This window comes from Lycium ferocissimum, chromosome 6 (genome assembly GCF_029784015.1).
Source record: "Lycium ferocissimum isolate CSIRO_LF1 chromosome 6, AGI_CSIRO_Lferr_CH_V1, whole genome shotgun sequence".
In the NCBI taxonomy this organism is placed as follows: Eukaryota; Viridiplantae; Streptophyta; class Magnoliopsida; order Solanales; family Solanaceae; genus Lycium; species Lycium ferocissimum.
Genome location: NC_081347.1, coordinates 73,780,682 through 73,794,718, shown reverse-complemented (window position 1 = coordinate 73,794,718; position 14,037 = coordinate 73,780,682). Strand labels below are relative to the sequence as shown.

General features: G+C 32.3%; 1 protein-coding gene across 1 annotated transcript; it reads right to left on the bottom strand.

Moving 5' to 3' along the window:
- Window positions 1-414: 414 nt before the first annotated feature.
- LOC132060407 (two-component response regulator ARR9-like) lies at window positions 415-2,993 on the bottom strand. Its single transcript, XM_059453448.1, has 6 exons — window positions 2,415-2,993; window positions 2,243-2,328; window positions 2,037-2,114; window positions 1,534-1,604; window positions 782-1,393; window positions 415-716 (listed from the first exon to the last, which is right to left on the bottom strand). Exons 1-5 carry the CDS (start codon window positions 2,518-2,520, stop codon window positions 1,078-1,080), a joined length of 657 nt encoding a protein of 218 aa, XP_059309431.1. The 5' UTR covers window positions 2,521-2,993; the 3' UTR covers window positions 415-716; window positions 782-1,077.
- Between the last annotated feature and the right edge of the window lie 11,044 nt (window positions 2,994-14,037).

The following is a 14,037-nucleotide window of genomic DNA, read 5'->3' as shown; positions in this document are numbered from 1 at the left end:
AAGTCATTGAATCTCTGTACAACAATGGTTTCCACTTTACAATAAAATGAAAAGTATCCTTAATCTTACCTTCTGTCCAAAAATAGGAGGCATTTTGGCTCCTTTTTGTATTCCTAACATGTATCACACTCCTCAGGAACATTACATCAAATGCAATCCAGAAAGTCCCTACCAGACAGATCTCAGCATTGACAAATGGTCAAGCCACTGAAGTGAACCCAGGCAGAATTGCTCAGGGAACTTCTCAAAAGTCACCTGTAATTCTGCTTGTCATATACATTGAATTCTTTCCTAACGCTAGTTACTTAGTACATATTAGAATGGGAAGAGTTATCTCCCCAACTTTTTGATGCCTTACTTATTAGAGATAGAACCTTTAATGACAAGGATAAATTCTCCATTAGAAGTTTCTACCTCTCTTGGATCACCTTCTCAGGATAGCTGTGATAGGTTGTTTAATTGTAGGTGTGACATGTATACTTACACTAACCAATTCCAAGTTTTTTGGGAGCTTCAGAGATGTAAAGTATCGAGTAGCCTCAGTAAGTGTTTTGCGGAGGTAAGGCCTATGTCCCCCTCGTTCATGTTTTCACCTTTTGGATTCTAATATATGAGGTAGGGGTCAAGCCAAACCCCTAACACCATAGGTGCATGTAACCTGTGGTGATGGCTTAAAAAAAAGAACTAAGTATAAAACAAAAGAGTAAAGAAAGCATCTTGACAGACAAGGATTTACCAAACTGAAAACTAAGACTAAGTAGAAATAAATAAAAAAAAAGACACCACTTTTTTGTATTAATGCTTGTCCATTTACAAAAGAAAATGTCAATACAGTTCTATCTACAATGATTCTCACATTAGCAAACAAAATTGGCTGAAATGCTTCTTTTTTTGAAGGGTGAATTTCATCTTACTAAGATGAAACAATCTCACCTCTATTTCCCTCTCTCCATTTCTCCTCCTACACTTCTCTTAAATCTAAGTACGGTCCAAATTATATAACTAAAAAAATGTTATAAAGAGAAAAACAAAGTTATCTGATTCAAAAAACAAAAAACAAATATTTGCATCATAAGATCAGACTGCAGTTAGGCTACTGTATCTAGGCCTTGTTCTCTTTGGTGATAGACCTTCTTCCATGGACTTCCTCTTATTACTATTGCCTTGAGGTTGTTGAATTTCCAGTATTTGTTCTGTGTCTGTGTCTGTTTTTGGCTGTGGCTCTGATGAAACATTTTCTATTTCTGCTGATTCTTGATTTTCCTTTGTGACAATTTTGTCAGGTTCATGAAAGCTTTTGCATTTAGTTTTCATCATATGGGGTTTAAGCTTATTGACATCTGCTAGTCTGACTGGTTTCAAGAAAAATTCTTCCGCCCCCTCTTCTAAGCATCTGATGAATCAGTCAGAAAATAATCTTGAATCAACCCTTTATTTTTTATCCAATAATCTTCAAGAAATGAAGATAAAACTACCAATAATCTTCAAGAAAGGAAGATAAAACTAAGGCGAAAAGATGTTCTTTGTTCTCACCTACTGATTCTTGAAGGAACATTCTCAGATGACATAATGACTACTGGAATGTTTCTCAAAGATGAAGATTCCTGTCAACATTAAAGGAAATACATGTAAATTTACCAATTATATAAATTGATGGGAAAAAAAAGAGGCAAAAGAAAAAGTTAGTTAAAAAAGGAAGCGAAAAACGGAAGGCACGCACAACCATAGGCTGCACATATCCTTTCCACATCTAATCATGTAGTACAGATGGGTAAGATTTTCTAACAAGATTCTCCGTTGATCTCAGAAATTGAAAGGTGAGAAAAGGACCCCATGCGGCTATGGGAAATGAAGAGCCTATTGTGAGAAAAAAGACAAACAGTACTATTTCCATAATGCCACAAACAATTTGATAAGGAAAATTTCTGTCCAGTACAATTTTCCAAGAAAGGAAACTAATATAGAATTCAAAAAAGAATTTCAAAGAGTAATATGGAAGCAAGAGGGGGAAAAAAGAAACAACAAAGATACTGTACCTTAATTTTTTTGAGCAAATCATAGCCTGTCATCCCAGGCATACAGTAGTCTGTGATAATAAGATTTACTTCCACTTCCTGCAAATTAACAGAAAACTAAAAAAGATTAAACTTTCAGGGAAAATCCAAGAAAAATCAGGGAAGATGGAAACTTTAACATGACTCTCAAGAAACAAACTAAAGAAAAAGAAAATCTTCATCATTACCTGATGGTTAGGAGGATAAACACAAGGGGGATTTGGGTGTAACCCCAAAAATTCTAAAGCTTTACTTCCAGAATCCACAGTAGTAACTGCCATAAAATCAAAATGCAGAAGAAAATTAGTAAGTAGTAATAAAAATATAATCTTGAAAGAGTTTCTTGCTAAAATTGATAACCTTGGCAAGCAGAGGTTCTAAAGAGCCTCTCAATGAGCTTTCTATCTATTAAGCTATCATCAACAGCTAAAACATGAAACTGTGCCTCTGCAGCTGCCATTCCCATTGCTGCAAATTAATTATTTGAGTAAAACAACGTACAGAGAGTAATATAGAGTTTGGTTTTTTAACTTAATTTCTTGTTGGGGTTATGATTCTTTGTTGGTCTTTGTGTTATGATGATGAGGAGGAAGAAGAGGAGTTTAGAGTTGGGGAGATTTGGCTTTGTAATGAAATAAGTACTACCAAAATCCACAACCAACAAAGCAAGATCTGACCAGATTTCATCCCAAAGCTGATTTTTGAATTACAAGGCAAGCAATGGAGAAAGAAAAGGTGGTAAAATTCAGTAAGACCCGTTTTAATATACAAATGTACTACTTCAAAGAATATTAAACTAACAAAAAGACAAAAGGCAGTAACAAATTTTAAAAATGGGGTTGGCTACTCATACTAAAGGATTTGCTGGGAAGTTGGTTTCACCTAAGTATTAGTAGAAAATAATTTACAGAAGGAGAAATGTATAGCTACACATTTATGTGTACCTGAAAGAAGGGAAAACTTAGTAGGCGTTTGGCCATGAATTTTCAAACCTTAGTTTCAAACTAACGTTTGGATATGCGTTTGAAATCAAAGTTTTAAATCCCAAATCATGCCCTTTTGGATGATTTGGGGCTTGAAACTATGGTTTTAACTTTTTAAAATATAAAATTTAATCTATAAGTTTATATTTTATAAAAAAATTCATAAGTTGGTAGATATTTTTAATAATTACTCCCATCAATTATTTACCAATCTCATTAACTTTCACCAAATTTTATTTATATCTACCAACCTTTTAATTTTATAAAAAAAGACTCATAGTTTAATTTTATTTATTGAACTAAAATTTGATAAATTGATGTTGTATTTTTAGAAGGTCTTCTAGTATTAATTTTTAGCTGGTTGTTATGAATTAGCGTATTAATTTTGTTATGAATTATAACTTGCTCATTTGGTAAGATTGTATAAGAATTAAGAATGTTTTGATAATTTTCACAACTTGTGGGATTTTTATGTCTATAAAAAAAATACTCCGTAAAATATTCAAATTGTATATCCAAACATGATTTCAAACCATGATTTGCCCAAACAGAGCCTTAACTATATTGAGATTTGGCAAGGAAAAGTGGGGGTTGGGTAGGGAAGGAAGGGAAGGGACCCACAAAAATCCTCCAAAAAGATACAGGTGATGTAAGCATAGCTCCTCATGTGCGCTTACCATATTCTTGAACAGATTGGGGAGTAGTGTGCCATAAGAGGGAGGGCAATTTTCTATTGATTCCATTCCCTTTTAAGATTTGCTTCCCATGCATGGCCATTCTATGTCTACCCCATCCATGCATGTTTCTTGTCGGTTCATACGGATTTAGAATTTAAAATTGGCAAAATACATCAAAACACCCCTAAACTATATCCAAAATATCGATATCACACTTAAACTTTACTAGTGACCTATTACATACTTAATATATAAAAAAGTGATATAATTTACCCCCTCAGAACTGAGAACCAGTCTCAGGTGTGGGAGTGTTCCACACGCGCGCGACACGTCAGCGACACGTCATTGCTAATATTAGAAATACAATAAAATTTTATTTTATTTATTCTTTCACAATCTTTCTTTTTTTTATTTATATACAGGTTTTTTTTTTTGTTCTTGTCTAACCACCGTCAGCCACCACCTAATACCACCACCATCACTGCAATTTCACAAATCAAAAAATCACTATCATCAGAAATAGTTTGACGGAAACTCACAAATGGACGGAAAATACAAGCTCATTTATATGAAATAATAAGCATAATAGCAACATGAAATAAAGTGACCCAGTTTGCCGGAGAAGATGAGAAGGAGCAGTAGTGATGCTACGTTGCTTCAATGGTGCCCACAAAAAAAAAATTCTTTTGGACTGAAGCAATTGAAAACTAGATTAGTACTAAATCTCAGCAAACTCCATTGGATTTTTGGATCTATGAGTTAAAATAAATTCTTCAATAGCAAAAACAGATTTTAGCATCAAAGCTTCGACCACGTCACCCCCGCCTTGATGCCCCACACCATTCTTCTTCTTCAACAATAATTTCCAACAAACCATCTCCTTCCAATTTTGCTTCTAGTTCTCATTCAAATCACCAATTTAAGGAAACCCACAAATACCCATTTGCTTCATCTTCTTCTTCTAGACAATCCGGATTTGACAAATTTATCCAAAATTCCACCAAAAGGTTTTCATGGAGTAATAATGGTGGAGGTGCTCAGAGAATTAAAAAGTATTCTAAAATTTTGGTTTATGTCTTTGCTATGGAGGAAGGAAGGAAGATGGAGATGGAAGAAAAAATGAAGATGAATTTGGTGGGTGGGGAAAATGAGGCGTGGGGTGGGGGTTAAAAGAAATTGAATTTTACAATAAAAAAAAAGAAAAATAAATAATATATAATTAAAACGCGCCTCTTTTTTTTTTTTTAATTTTTAAATATTGTGCCACATCAGCTAGGAGGGAGTAAAAAATATCAGTTTTAGATACAAAAGGTGTGTAATGGGACAACATGATAGTTTAAGTGTGATATCGACATTTTGGGTATAGTTTAGGGCTGTTTTGATGTATTTTGCCTTTAAAATTTAAATTTCTCATCAAACCCATATTGTTCTATTTATTAGATATGTAATTAAATATTTATATACATTTAATAATTTTCTTAATATAAATTTAATATGTAAACAAAAATTACTCCATTCATCTAAACGAGTACTTAATATTGTAGCTCTCTCTCACCCCATTATATTCATGTTCCCTCTCTAAGTAGTAAATATATTTTTAGTATTTACTATTAATCTGTTGGTTCTTTATGAAAAAGGATAATGTCTTATTACATTCGATAACAATTTAAGTTTATACTTCTATTTTATTTCTAATGATAATGTTTTTATATTATTTTTATATTTATATAAATGTTATGCAGTTTAAGATTATAAGTTCTAATTTTTTTCTAATTTCATGTCCGATTAAATTACGCCACATAAATTAAAATAGATGAAATTAGTAATATTCTTTTTCTTTTAGCTCGATCCAAATCGAATTTGTCAATCTTCCATCATCTTTTATTTACTGTGTAATTTCATGATTTTATTAAACGTTGTTAAAGGTGTAGTACAACCTTATAAAGGAGACATGCCATGTGTAAGTTTTTGGGAGTATAAGTCAATTGTTTTTAGTAAGATCACTAAACAGTTAGGAGGCATATAGGAACAACAACACAAATTATATGAAGAAAGTCACTCTGAAATTGCCATCAAAGTAGAAGTTGCATGTGCTCTGTGTATGCTCATGGAATCTTCCAGCAATATGAATTAAAATTTGAATATGATTTACTAATTAGTTATTGATTGTCGCAAAACTTAAAATGCATACTAATTAGTGATCATCACTATGTGCATAAATTGCCTCTTATATGGGTGTGTGTGAATGTATAGCTCTATGTTCACGTAGTTTGTTCAACTTTGTAGTAATTGGATGGAGTAAAGAGGAGACAAAAACATATTGACCGTAAAAAGAAAAGAGAGCTCCTCATGAAAAAAGACGTTTTCAAGCAAGAAAACATCACACCAAATTGGGACCCTTAAAGATTCTAGCCAATTAGCAATTCAACATAGCAAACTCAGAAAAATCATAAAAGGTTTGTACCATAGACTTGACCCCTGACTCTTAATTTCCTCACCCCTTTTCATAATTTTTACTCGGAGAAATTTGTAATGTCCCTCTTTCGACGTTGATAGCTGATATATACTAAACTAAACCTCAAATTCTTTTAAGTAAATATTGATATTGCGTGATTTGACTTGTTTTAGAATGAAATAAATTTGTCTTGCTATCTCTATTTATTATTTATCACAAGAATCTCGCCTTTTCTTTTTTAGTTAAGAAAACAAATTGTCGTAACAAATTAAAAAAGAGACACAAAACAAATTAGTCGTAACAAAAATTAAATAAGATAATAGGAATAGATAATTATGACATTGCATCACACGTTTGTCTAGAGTGCCCACAAGTAATAGTAATGGAAAGAGGTGTTGTTTGTAGCTTATAGCAAAAAAAGATTCCCCGACCACACACCATAATATATGGTACAGCTTGTCACCCTTAATCCACATTCCAAAGAGATCATAAGAAAAAGAAGTGACTTAGCTTGTGGGGGCCAAAATGGATTTATATCAACAAAAATATGATAGGTCTTTCACTCTAGTAAGATCAACAAAAAGGTCACCCAATTCAAGAAAAGGTTAATGTTATTTATCCTTTTTAAGAGTGGGGTTGCGGTGGGGGGTGGGGGGGGGGGGAATTTGTATGATGCATGCACTGGCAAAGACATAATTCTGATCATTAAATGATGGCAACAAGTACTATATATATAAGAAATTGATTTTGTATCTATAGTATATATTTTCCGCGAAGAAATGAGGGTGGTAGAGAAGTGAATAATTTGAGGTTTCAACGGACGAATTCGAAGAATAATGGATAAGATGCACTCCCTTACGAATACTATTGAGTTAATGTTGTGTAATTTGTCAATAAAATTATGCTGATAATTGGTTTATCCACCAAAACTAAGTGACACTATATCAAGAATAAATAGGTATACTTCAAGATGTGTTAATAGGATTAATTATTTGATTCAAGGAAAGCACAAAGGATTGTTATTCAAAAACATATCAAGAAGCAAAAATCAAAGTTTCAAGAGTGTTTTCTTTGAATGTTTTTGAATCGCTTCTTTCAAACACAAAATTAATAGGCCATGACAAGGAGAAAGTATTATCAATTTTCATGAATATAGTAAGATTCCTAGCAGATTGTGTCTACCTATTGAGGAACCTTGCATGTTTTTCTTCCCTATTGTTCATCACACTTTTGACCCTACCATTGCTAATTCATGGACATTCTTTCCCATGTTTTATGGATCCATAAACAGTATGATCCTTTTCTGATCTTTTTACTAATTAGGGTAAAATAACGAAAGTGGAGACTTTTTGCAGAACAAATTAAGCAATCAAGTTCTAATAGTAACTTTTAAGGCCTAGCAAGTCCACCCGTCATTAGGGCTTAAGAAAGTAAAGCAAGAGAGAATTTCGTGTACTAGCACTAGAGTTTAAGTTGTTTATGCATTCACATTAGATATTTGACCTACAATAACAACTAACGTTTGTTAATTCGTCAGTTATGATAACAAAAAATATATAGTAATAACGGGGGTAAAAACTTACCGCACTGGATGTTTGCACCCAATTTAGTTAAATTAATCATAGTTGACTAACTAAAATTTATTAGAAATTCCTACTTTTAATAAATAGAAAACTCATAAAGGAATTAAAATCAAAATACAGTAATGTTAGAATGCTTAGGGTTTCCGTCAACATTTTCTCTCTTTTTGTTTCTTTCCGTTCTTCTTCTTCTCTGGCTTAATTCTGTAAAATTTAGTCATTCTTTCATTATCCCATTGAAAATCAAAAGGCATAATTTCAAACTTACCACGTGGTTGAGAATTCTGATTAAGAGCTTATAAGAGATGCTTCAAAGAGTTATAAAATTAATGACTATATCTAGTTCATTTATGTGAAGATTTTTTGTATATGTGTTAATCTTTTGATGTGTACAGAGGCTATACAGAGACAAGTGTATTTTTTGGTTAAGGTTAAAAATGTTACTCTGCTAATGATAATAAATAATTATATCAAAAAGGAACATTTTTATTGCGCAATGGCCAGGGAAGAGGAAATGGCCCTGGTTACTGGCATAGAAAGGACAAGAATATACCTTGGATCTACTTAATTGACGTTACTGTTAAGAGACAAGTGAGAATAATAAGATAAGTATTAAGTATTTTTTATATTATTAATTGAGATTATGTGCCAAACACATGATAGTTAACTATAGTTAAGTACTAATAATTGTTGTTAAAATAATTGACAAATGCCATTTGTTTATTGGCCGGCATCATTAAAAATTCGTATCCTATCGGGTGTAGATAGCTTAAATCCATGCTAGTATGTAGCTACCTAATTTTCTCCACTTCATTGAAAAGGTCAAACTTAATTTTGCGATGAGTTATTATAGGAATTTACAACTGACGCTACTTTATTCGTAACCTTCCTCCCAATATTTTTTATTTTTTACAGTCAAACCTCTTTATAACAGCATCGTTGGGTTTGAAATTTTTCAGCTGTTATAGAGAATGACCATTATACACCTATAACAGCATTGACATTTAAATAATGCTTCGCTGTTATAAGCAAAAAAGTCGCATAAAATCTAATTTTCATTTTTAATTGTCAAATTTTAAGCTTAATCACACTTTGTACAATGAACGAAAATCGTATAATGATGAATATATATATATATATATATATATCTTTTGTCATAAATAGTTTATTAAATGATCAAATATCTGATCAAAATTTATACACTTATTATTGGTAATCATAAATATTCTATTTTTATAAAGATGATTAATTATTATATTACAAAAAAAAAAATAGCTATTATATGGAGGATAATTTTACAAAGAGCTAGCGTACAGTTATAAAGTTTGTTGATACTGTTATAGGTGAAATGCTGTAATAGAGAAGTAAAATATAACATAAAAAATTAATTCTGAAAAAACTTGACTATTATAGAGAAATGTTATTATATGCGGATATCCTTATAGAGAGGTCTGACTGTATTTCGAAAAGCCAAGTTGTGAAGATTAAAAAATAAAAAAGGAAAAAAATGGTCAAATAGTACTAGCTAGTGCCTAGTAGGCCTTGTATGTCCTAATTTATGACTTTTGCTTCTCATAATTGACGGCAATTACAGGATTGGGCTCCTCTCCATTTTTCTTCTCTTCAAGTTTTATTTTAGATTAGAGACATATGGCATGGGTTAGAATTAATAACTAAGATTTAATTGACTAAAATAAAACCCTAACCATGATTTATAAAATTAATAACTTATCCATAAATATATTAAATATTTTCTCTCTCTTCCTATTTTAATATTCCTTTTTTTTTTCAATTATGACAACTCTTTAATGATGAATTTTTTCAGAATATAGCTAATTCTTTCAGAAATATGCCATTACCGATTGAATAATGGGGTATATATTATGTGAATCAATAAGCATCATAATTAAAAAAAATGAAAAATATCACCAATTGAATAATGGGGTCTATTTCTGTGTAGGAAAAAAAAAATAAGTGACAAAAAATAATCTGGGAAATCAAAAAAGATATTCTACTGGGTAGAAAAAGTAAAATAGGAAGAGAGAGAAAATATTCTAATATATTTATGGATAAGCTATTAATTATGTAAATCATGGTTAGGGACTTGTTTTAGTCAATTGAATCTTAGCTATTAGTTATAATCCATGCCATGTGTCTTTAATCTGAGATAGAACTTGCGAAAAATGGAGAGGAGCCCAATCCGCAATTACTCCTAATGTCGAAAAAGTAATATGTCATACATGAACGAGAGGCTCATATATAGCTCATGTTTGACTCCTACCGTGTAGTATATGATTAACGTGTGGACAAAGTATGATTAATATAACAAAAACATGCTTATAGTGTGTGAATACAACCTAATACTCATGCAGACCGTTTATCATTCATACGTACGCACTCTAGAAAACACTACACTTATTATTAAGAGTACAATTACTGTCATATATCTCTTGCGCTTTCATTCGTAAATACCTATAATTGTTGAAGAGTTTATTTATGGTGTGAATAATTTAAGAAAAATTGATGGTTCGTGAGAAAAGAAAAACAACAATTTGAACAATTTTATTTCATAATATATCCGCTATCCGGTATCTAGTATTGGGTACTCGTATTAGGGCCCCAACAAGTCTGGATTTACACAAGATAAGTCCTATTAAAGGGGGAAGCATTACCTATTAGGATTTTTTTTTTATACTCAGGGCTCGAACCCAAAACCTGTAGTTAAAAGTGAAAAGATCCCATCCATCTCATTACAACCATTGATTGTTTGTAACATTTAGGGCCTATTTGAAAAGCCACCCAGGTAATTGGAATTGAGTGTAATTGGGTGTAATTACACAGTTTGACCTGTTTGTTTGACCAAGTAATTACACAGTTAGGTGGGAATTGGGTGTAATTGACAGGGTGTAATTACACTCTCCAATTCTCAAGGGGGGGCTGAGAATTGGGTGTAATTACAGGGTTACTTTTTAGTTTGTTTATTTTTTACTTTAATTTATTTTTATTTTTAATTTATTTTATTTTATTTCTATTATTTTAATTTTTTTGATTTTTAATATTTTTTTATTTCTATTATTTTAATTTCTTTTTTATTTTTACTTTTTTATTATTTTTATTTTTTAAAATGTATTTTTATTTTTATATTATTTATTTTTCATTTTCTTTCTTTTCATTCCCAACCTTTAGTTCTTGTGATTATGTAATCGCTCGTATTTTTTTATTTTATTCATTTAGCATAACCGTGTTATTATTCTAATATTTGAAACTACACCTCTTAAAATTGGAAATAATGAGTTATTAACAAACTTGACATATAACGGGTGACGTTATTAAAGTAGAATTTCATTGTGAATGGGGTTATAGACTTATATTTTTCCTTTCTTTTGAATTATTTACTTAAGTTACGTTGGAACTTACTTATATAATGTTGAAATTTGACATAAGAGCATTATGTTGAACTTTTTCTTTTGGATTTTGAATTTAGGTTATATTTTCAATAAGTTATTTGCTTTCACATTGCATGTTGTTTATTTTTCACTTACATTTGATGGATTTTTTGTGTCAAACGTTTGAATAATGTTATGGCATTATATTTATTAATATTATTTTTTTGTCAAACATCCAATCCATGACGTTCTCACAAAAAAAAGTCTTCTTTTAAGTTTTATAATTAATTAAAATTAAATATTAATTTGAAAAATATATATCAATTATTTTTGTTACAATATTAGTTACAAATATATGATTATTAATTAATATATTTTCAAGAAACAATGTGTTATTAAATAACTAATTTAATATCATTTATAAAGGCAATATTTTTTAAATATTAATTTTAAATTTTTTATAATTAAATTTTATTTTTAAATTAAACTGATCGTGTAATTACACTTGCGCAACCAAACAGCACGCTTGTAATTACACTGTAATTACGATATGACAAACAAACAAGTTGTAATTACACTACTGTGTAATTACTAGGCTGTGTAATTACTACCCTAGTAATTACACCAATTCCAATTACCAGGTGGCTTTCCAAACAGGCCCTTAGGGTTTTGTCCGCCTAAATTAAAATTCATATGATTCTTATTTTCAAAATATGAATTACGTTGGATGCGCAACAAGATGAAAACGAAACGTGAATGCGCTAGAAGGAAAGTTAAGTGAAGCATCTAATCATCACATGGGTTTTTGTCACTCTTTATACTTTGCCTAATGGACATTATATTTTTCATGGTCCCCTTCTATACTTCCTCAGGATTTGTTGCTTCAATTTTACGACTTATTTTTTACTTTTCTTTTCTCCTTTTCCTCATTATTGGTCCCAATTTACCCATTTAAAGATGAAAAGATGAAATTTTCATGATGTATGCTATAGGAGTTGTCTTGATGATATTTTTAATTATTTGAAGTAATCTGCAAAGACAGTAATTTTTAAGGATCCTAATTACGTAGGACCAAGAAACATAATCCATCCACTCATATAAATCTACCTTAACAGCCAAAAAAAATTCTCTAAGCATATATGCTTTCATTTTATTGTTTTAGCAATGCGTTATATTTATACTGCTGAAAAGTTAAATTGAAAGGATTTGTCAAATGAACTTTATTTTTGACTTTTTGTCAAGTTGATGGATGGAATTATAATATCTAACAGCCAAGTCCAATAATTAACACCCTCTTACAAACACCAGTAGAGTGAACAAAACATAGAATTTTTGTAAATCGGGAAAAGTTGTTGGGAAAAGAAGTCAAAATAATCAAAGTCAAACATTTCTCCAACGAATAAAGTAAGCTCTCTTATTTAAATGCTGAAATTTCCAATCCATTAAGCTTTTTCTTTCTTATTATTTCCTTTTTTCTTCGAGGACGTAATGGACTACCTTAGATAAACTGGATTTGGTTGCACCCGGAGGATCAGGAGAAAACATCCTTTATTACCCGATACGGGACTTACTGTTACAATGTCATGCCCTTTGGGTTGAAAAATGCCGGTGCAACTTACCAACGCCTAATTAATGGGATGTTCGAAAAACAGATAGGGAAAACAATGGAAGTTTATATTGATGACATGGTAGTCAAGTCCCTGGAAACAGAGGACCATTTAAAACATTTGCAGGAAACCTTCGATGTACTCCGCAAATACAACATGAAGCTTAACCCGGAGAAATGTGCCTTCGGTGTCCGATCTGGCAAGTTCTTGGGTTTCATGGTGTTCAAGCGGGGGATTGAAATTAACCCGAACAAGATCAAAGCCATTGAGGATATTGAGGTGGTAAATAGCGTCAAAGGAGTGCAGAGGCTCACCGGAAGGATAGCAGCGCTGAGCCGGTTCATTTCGAGGTCTTCAGATAAAAGTCACTGTTTCTTCTCTTTATTAAGGAAGAAGAATGACTTCGTTTGGACACCGAGAATGCCAAAGAGCCTTGCGAGAATTGAAAAGATACTTGTCCGCCTACCGCCGCACACACCGAACGAGCGATGAAGGGCGGTTGTTTCTACCTGCGTATCCGAGGTAGCGGTAAGTGGTGTCTTGGTCCGAAAAAAATCAGGTATGCAGTTTCCTATATATTATGTGAGTAGGACTTTAGGGGATGCGGAGACCCGTTATCCCCACCTTGAAAAGTTGGCCTTGGCATTGGTAATGCTTCAAGAAAGCTCAAACCTTACTTTCAATGCCATCCGATATGCGTAGTGACTACTTATCCTCTAAAGAATGTCATGCATAAACCGGAATTGTTAGGTAGACTGACCAAATAGGCCGTAGAGATTAGCGGATATGATATCGAATATAAACCTAGGACGGCCATTAAGTCTCAGATCTTGACCGATTTTGTGCGATTTTTACCAGAGCTATGATCCCGGGGTTGAGAAGGACTCGCTAACCTCGGGAAAGGCCGGTATTTGGTCTTTACACGCGGACGGGCCTCGAACCTCGGGTTCGGGCTAGGCATCGTCCTTAAAACCCCCGCCGGGGATGCCATTAGACAGTCGATTAAAACTATTAAATTGACTAACAATGAAGCCGAGTATGAAGCTATGATTGCAGGTTTGGAATTAGCTCAGAGTAATGGGGCTGAAATAATCGAAGCAAAATGCGACTCTCTCTTGGTCGTTAACCAAGTAAATGCCATCTTCGAGTTAAGGATGAATGAATGCAAAGGTATCTAGAGAAAACCCAAGTGATACTACACCGGTTTAAAGAGTGGATCGTGCAGCATGTACCCAGGGAGCAGAACAACGAAGCCGATGCATTGGCCAATTTGGGCTCTTCAATCGAAGGGAGGA